This window comes from Pseudorca crassidens, chromosome 9 (assembly GCF_039906515.1).
Source record: "Pseudorca crassidens isolate mPseCra1 chromosome 9, mPseCra1.hap1, whole genome shotgun sequence".
Taxonomy (NCBI): domain Eukaryota; kingdom Metazoa; phylum Chordata; class Mammalia; order Artiodactyla; family Delphinidae; genus Pseudorca; species Pseudorca crassidens.
The window spans coordinates 40,997,782-41,004,934 of NC_090304.1; the positions used below are offsets into that span (position 1 = coordinate 40,997,782).

Here is a 7,153-nt window from a genome sequence, read left to right on the forward strand (position 1 = left end):
GAAAAGTGAGGGTTTTGTTCTCTACTGGATAGTCATAACCGTAAGGTACCAGAAGGCCAAAGGTAAAGTTGGTAAAGGATCATTTATGTGTTAAGATCTGAAAAGCCCTTCCAGCACTAAGAGAAAAAATACTTTCTCTCACTGATAGATGAAGTTCCATTATTAGAGATCCACTCCTTTGGTTTAAGCCTTAGCTGTGACAGGCTGAGAATATTCACAGCACTTGGCTATTATAATGAAAATGGTTTCTTCCAACTCTCCCAGTCAACTGGAAAACAAAACCACCACCCATACTTCTTTTGCATTGCCTTTGTTCCTCTATCAAAGATCAGATGATTATATTATGAGGGGTCTATTTCCAGGCTCTCTATTCTGTTCCATTGATCTATTTGTCTATTCTTTCACCAATACCACACTGTCTTGATTACTGTAGCTTTATAGTAAGTTTTAAAGTCAAGCAGCATCAATCCTCCAACTTTGTACTTCTCCTTCAAGATTGCATTGACTATTCTGGTTCTTTTGCTTCTCCTAATAAACTGTAGAATCAGAGACTTCCCTACTGTTCCAGTGGTTAAGACTGTACTTCCACTGCTGGGGGCATGGGTTTGATCCCTGGTCGGAGAACTAAGATCCCACATGCTGCATGGCACAGCCAAAAATAAATAAACTGTAGAATCAATTTGTCAACTTTCATAAAATAACTTGCTGGGATTTAATTGGGACTGCATTGAATCTGCAGATCAACTAAGTTGGGAAGAGCTGACATCTTGACAATATTGAGTCTTCCTCTCAATGAACATGGAATATTTCTCCATTTATTAGCTATTATTTGATTTCTTTCATTAGTTTTGTAGTTCTCCTTATACAGATCTCGTACATATTCTGTTAGCTTTATACCTATTTCATTTTGGGTGGTGCTAATGTAACCAGTATTATGTTTTTAATTTCAAATCCCACTTGTCCATTGTTGGTATATAGGAAAAAAATTGACTTCTGTATGTTAACTTTGTATTTTGCAACCTTGCTATAATCATTTATTAGCTCCAGGAGGAGATTTTTTTTGTTTCTTTTGGGTGTTTTTTTGTTTTGTCTTTCATTCCAACCTGTATACCTTTTATCTCCTTTTCTTTCCTTATTACACTAGCAAGGACTTCCAGTATGACTCTGAAAAGGAGTAGTAAAACAGGGCATTGTTGTACCTGATCTTAGTGGGAAAGCTTCGAGTCTGTCATCATTAAGTATAAAGCTACTGCAGGGTTTTTGTAGTCTTTATCAAGTTGAGGAAGTTCCCCTCTATTGCTAGTTTTCTGAGTTTTTATCATAAATGGGTGTTGGATTTTGTCAAATGCCTTTTCTGCATCTATTAATACTATCATGTGATTTTTCTTTTTTAGTCTGTTAGTGTGATGGATTACATTGATTTTTCCCACACTTCCTTAAAGGCAGTGTCTGAATGCAATTTTTTTCCAATTAGATATCTCATGTGAGAATTGGAAGGCAGAGTCAGAGAGTTCTATCTTCCTGCTCTTCTGTTTTCTGCTGGCAAGCAGTCAAGAAGCCAGGGGTTCGACAGCAGCATCCCTGGGTCCAGGATGTCACTGGTGTTGAAAGGTAGTTGTGGCAGCACAGGGCAGCGTCCTGATCCCTGAATCACAGGCTCCATGGGGCTTTTTTCATGCCTACAGTTCAAGTGTGTGGACTTCTCAGTCTCCACCTTTTGGTTATGGTAAATGTAGCATCTTCTGGAACTATACACATTATTTTTTAACATCTAGTTCCTGTATGAAATGCCTTTCTGCTTAAAATATCTAGAGTAGCTTCTGTGTACTTCTAAAACTGACCAGGGACCATCACAGATGTGGATAAGCATGCTTACTGAAGAGAATGGATGAAGCAGTGTGAGGGAATAAAATTCCTCATGAGGGCATGAGCTGTAAAACATAGGGAGAAAACAAGGCACCAGCCCCATTTTATATTTGACTGAAAGGTGGCTTCCTTGAAGACTGCTTCTTCCAGAAGCACTTACCAGCAGCTCAGGCTGGCGTTCCTCTCAAAATTAAAATACAATAAGCATTATCAATGTCTCCCAACTAACCTCCAAGTAAATCTCATTGCCATCACACAATGTCCTTCAGTTGTTCTTTTTTCTTCTATACCCACCTCCTTCACCCCTCCCACCCCCATTTTAATAAAATAAAAGAATAAGGCTGGAAGGTGCCTCACAGCTATTTTAGTTTACTTACTACTTTCTAGACTTATAAAGAGGCCAAATCAGTAGAATGACTTTCCTAATATAAGCTATACATGATCTAATGACCACCTATGTTCCAACATTACCCCATACCTAGTAGGACTGTAGAGAAGTAAAATAAATGCCAGAGGGTTACTCTAGACATTTCATGATTCAGGGTCTCTGTCCACTTCTGTCTAGGTCTTTTCATCACACAATTTGTGTTACTCCGTGATTCATCCCAGGATCCTTCCACAGGTAACACCGCATGGTTTCAGTCTGGGGACTCTCTGCTCCACTCTCCCCTCACTGAGGCGGGCTCCAGTCTCTCTGTCTCCTGCGGCACACGTGCTTAGGTCAATTTCGGGATGCTGGAGCTCCCCAGGCACCACCCACAGAGCAGGACGCAGGAATGGCTTTGTGCGGACAGTGCGCTCATGGATCACATCCCTCGCCTAATGGTCCGTGGGAAATGGGTTCGGAACTTGGGCCAGCACAAGCGGATGGCAAACAGATGCAGTGACTGAGGGGCAGGTAACCGTTAAACGCAAGCCCCAGTGGCAGGTTCTGGGAGCTTTTTCCCCCCATTTAAATCCTGGGTTCCAAATTAAGACTCTGCCAGCTTGCTTCTCATAGGGTACTCTTTGCCAAAGGCACTCTTTGAAGCAGCTGAGCAGTAGAATTTGGTTCTTCAGTTTCTCAGGGATTCCAACCACAGAGATATGTCCTCCCTACCCACCTCCCCCAACCAGGTATGAGCAAAAGCCCCACACCAGGAGGACAGCTCTGGGTTGCACAGTGGGAAAAGCTGTGGTGACAGGTACTCGGAGTCTGTCCTCCAGGAGTCCTGGCCAACAGGTTGTATGTGAAAATGTGTGGGGTGACAGGGAGGGGGCTACGGACTGAGACCTCCTCACCCAGTTGTCCCACTAGGTTTCTTTGCTAAGCCAAGCATGCTACAGGCTTACTGGATCTTACAGCAGTCCACTTGGCAGAGAAGGAAATGATGGTGAAGGGAAGTGACATGTCCAACCTGAAGTCAGGATGCCAGGGAGTTAGAGTCAGAGACAGAATCAGAGCCTCGGTCTGTGGGCTCACAGAACTTGAACTGCTGCAGGTGGTGATGCCATTTTTCCCTTGCAGAAAGGTGCCATGGGCTTCTGGAAGTTGCCCCCGTTCCTGGTCCTCAGCATTCTGGTCCTGAACCAGGCAGGTATGCTCCAGGCAGCGCCATTCAGGTGAGACAGCCCTGCCAGGAGCACTCTCACCTCCTATGGCCCCTGGAATCATACAGTTCTGTGTTCTCAGTTGTGCTTGTGCTGAATCTTTAGCAACTGGCTAAAGGTGGGTGGAGGTGGGGGGATGGGTGGTGGTAATGTACAAATGTACACTTATATATAAGTTTATCATAAAAAGATGTGTAGCACACAGTTTACAAATAGACATAACATATACAGTACTAGTTATTATAAATATCATATTAACTCATTGAACCTCACAACATACTTTTGTTGCTTTTTATCAAACACTTTTACCTTTAGCAAAGCTATTTACTAACTTAACCATAATTTGAGAAATGGATTTCATCCTAGTCTGCTAACTACTTGGCCAATAAATTTGTTATTAAATCTGATATGTGATCTATTCATCTAATTTCTCATCCTCATTCAAATTATATTTATTAAACTGAAACCATTTGCAGATTCAAATTATCATTATCATTTAATTTTTAATAATGGCTGCATTTAAAACACTAAGCTCAAAAAATTCCTGAAAATCTAACCATCAGTTGCCAGCAAACCATTTCTTTGAGGTCACACCAGAGCCTAACTCCTGGTGAAGCAGCATTTTGGGAGAGACAATGGCCTCATTTCTTCCGTTGGCAGTTGGGGCAGCCACATCCTCAGGGGAAGATACAGAAACCAGGAAACCTGGCTGCTAATCCTGGGGGTGGGGGTAGGCAGGGACTCAGAGTCAGGATTGTGCTTGCTCCCCTTCCCTAGGTGGGCCTTGGAGAATGGCTTTGATCCCGCTACACTCACCAATAAGGAAATGCGCCTCCTACTGGCTGCAATGATGAACGATTATGTGCAGATGAAGGCCTGTGAGCTGAAGCAAGAGACAGGAGGGCTTCAGGTTAAGGCTCTGCCCTCTGCTCAGCACTTACCCTCTCCCCTGGCTTACCAGGAAGATGTATCCTGACAGGTACGAGAGAACATAGCTGGATAGGCAGCCAGCAAGCAGTCACTGTTCACCTTGGCCTGGGGCCCACCTCTCCTACAGGCTCCACTGAAGACAGAGGTCATGTGAAGGAACTATGGTTGCACCACACGTACAAAGATCCCTTTCTAAAAGCAGTGGGGGAAGCTGTGGAACTCCTCACTCCGGAAATTGTCTGGCAGTACTGAGGATACCTCCCAGCACTGGAGGAGTTTAGCCTCGTAAAGCCAGGGAATGAATCCCATGTATCTCAGGGGATTTTATAAATCTAGCCCCTCCTTGTTAACCTGCACATGATATTCTTTCACACCTGCAAGGCATCTTCATTGCACATTTGCAAGGTGAAGCCAGAGCCCTTACAAAGGATGTTGTCAGGTAGCACAGTGTCTGAGGTAGGTCCTGGGCCTTTAGATGTGTAGAATCTGTGGAGATGTGCATGTTCTCACTGGACCAGACACCCTTCCTCAGCCTCACCTCCCTGTGCACCCTGAGCTTGGAGCTCACACCAGCTCCTGACCTGGCCGTACCTGGGCAGAGGTATGTGCTGCACCTGTATCTGCCCTAAGAACCTCTCTGCAGAGCAAGAAGGACTGAGCAGCATGTGGAATGCCAGAAAAGGTCACCCCTTCCCCCCGCAGCCCTTCCCCACACTGCCCTGGCTCAGTGAACCTCTGTGTTCTCCTAATGGAGGATGCGTGAGCCGCCCCCATTCCTGCCCCTCTGCTTTTGCTCCAGGTGCCCTCTCCCTATTCTAACCTTCTGCATGACTGCCTGCAGGGGCAGCCCTGGTGCATGGTATTGTCTAGCCTGACTTTTCCCTGTAGCCTGGACAGGTCCAGAACTAAGCAGTGTAACAATCTGAGCACCTGTGTCCTGGGCACATACACATAGGACCTCAACAAGTTTTACACATTCCCCTTAACTAAAACTGGGGTCAGAATGCCTGGCAAGAAATGGGTCATGGCCAGGGTATTGGAGAAAGACCATGACCCCTCATATTGGCATGCCTCAAGGTGCCTACTCAACCTCTTCCTCTCCTTTCTAATTCCTTTGTTCCTGTAACTTGATGCATGTGGTCTTCTCTGGTTGCTCTTTGGGCTAGTATCAGTGGCATTCTTTGTGGCAGTGGATGTCTGGAACATCAGATGGGAGGAGGGAGAGCAGGCCAGAGAGAATCATTCAGGAAGAGATCAGGAGAGAGAGGGCAGCCCTGTAAGTACCTGTGGATTTCACAGCAGAGCTTCTCAGTCCTGCTTCTGAACATACCTTTCATTGGGGGAATAATAGTATATTTCTAAAAACCCCTGAGCTGTGGTGGTTATTGCTCTGGCCACATCCCACACTTCATGGATACAGGGACCTGTCCGGCAAGTAGCTTTAGCCCCGGGTAGCTGGAGTCAGGGCATAGTGGGTGGTCCCTGTGAACAACCTCAGGTAGTGAAAACAGGAGCACTAAGCACCTCTGAGACTTGATGCTGCAAACTCGCTTCCTCTTCCAGGAGGACAGGGGAATTTTCCTTTTCCTAAGGAGGATTCAGTACCTTGTGAATGGGATGCATCTTCTAGACAATCTTTAAGAATGAGGTTGGATATGGCACCATAATCTCTCTAGTCACCTAAGCCTTGGTTAAGCTTTCGTTTACTTGTACAGAAAAGACTGGCTGCTATAGTTCTGTGTTCCATGGCTTGTTGCCCAGAGCACGTTTGGGTTTTCTGACACCCTTGGAAACGTCTATGGGGAGTGATTGTGGCACTTTCCCTAATGCCCTATGTTTGTCTGTGGTGATTCCGTGTTTAGGAAAAATATTTAAAGTTCATTGGTGCCTCTCGGAGCAGTAATTTTACCATGTTGGTCCCATGGGGTAGCACCTGCCCTCAGCCTCTCACTGACAGGCCTTTTCTTTTTCTCTATCCTGCAAATCAGCATCACTGCCCAGAAGAGATCCTGTAACACTGCGACCTGTGTGACCCATAAGATGGCGGGCTGGCTGAGCAGGTCTGAGAATGTGGTTAAGAACAGCTTCACGCCCACCAATGTGGGCTCCAAAGCCTTTGGCTGGCACCGCAGCGACCTTCAGGCCTGAGCAGTGAAATGACTCCAGGAAGAAGACAACTGCCCTAGTACCTCAGACGGCAGGGCAGATGGCTGGGTATTGCAGGAGTGCAGGCCACAGTCTGACCCTCCCTGGTCCTGTATTGTAAAAAAATCCACAGTGAAGGTGCCAACCACAGTGTCTGGAGAAAGAACAGAGTCCCAATAGCTAGAACACCTAGAATTTGGGTTCATTTCTGCTTTTATTCAGTGCCTCCAAGTGACTCTGAGATCATCTGCCAGGAAATATAGATCCTACTCATTTAAAACACAGTTCCCTACAGTTATAATTGTGATTATTCTAGTTTTTTAGTTTGAAAGGCAAAGACCCAACCCTTTCGGAGTATTCCCTACAATGTCATGTACATCTGGATTCAGAGCGTAGACTTGGGTTCAAATACTGTGTTTGTCCTCTACTAACTATATGACCATGGACCTGACCCTCTCTGAGCCTGTTTCCCCATATTAACTTGAAAGCAACAATAAGTACCTACCTGTATCATTAATATAAAAAGTAATTGAGATAATACATGACAAGAGCCTTGCTGTTAATAAGTAATAATATTCTAGTTCTTACTTTTTTTTTCTCCTAGGTCACCAAGGAGCTGAAC

General features: G+C 45.1%; 1 protein-coding gene across 2 annotated transcripts; it reads left to right on the forward strand.

Annotated features, from left to right (window-relative positions):
• The first annotated feature begins 3,382 nt into the window (after nt 1-3,382).
• Nucleotides 3,383-6,534, forward strand: LOC137231277 (calcitonin gene-related peptide 1-like). 2 transcript variants are annotated; one of them, XM_067751778.1, is made up of 4 exons: nt 3,383-3,468; nt 4,234-4,366; nt 5,645-5,660; nt 6,374-6,534. In XM_067751778.1, the coding sequence occupies exons 1-4, from the start codon at nt 3,383-3,385 to the stop codon at nt 6,532-6,534; spliced, it is 396 nt and encodes a 131-aa protein (XP_067607879.1). The 2 variants fall into 2 exon arrangements, with proteins under 2 accessions (XP_067607879.1, XP_067607880.1); XM_067751779.1 differs by lacking the exon at nt 5,645-5,660 and having other exon boundaries at nt 6,388-6,534.
• The last annotated feature ends 619 nt before the right edge of the window (nt 6,535-7,153 follow it).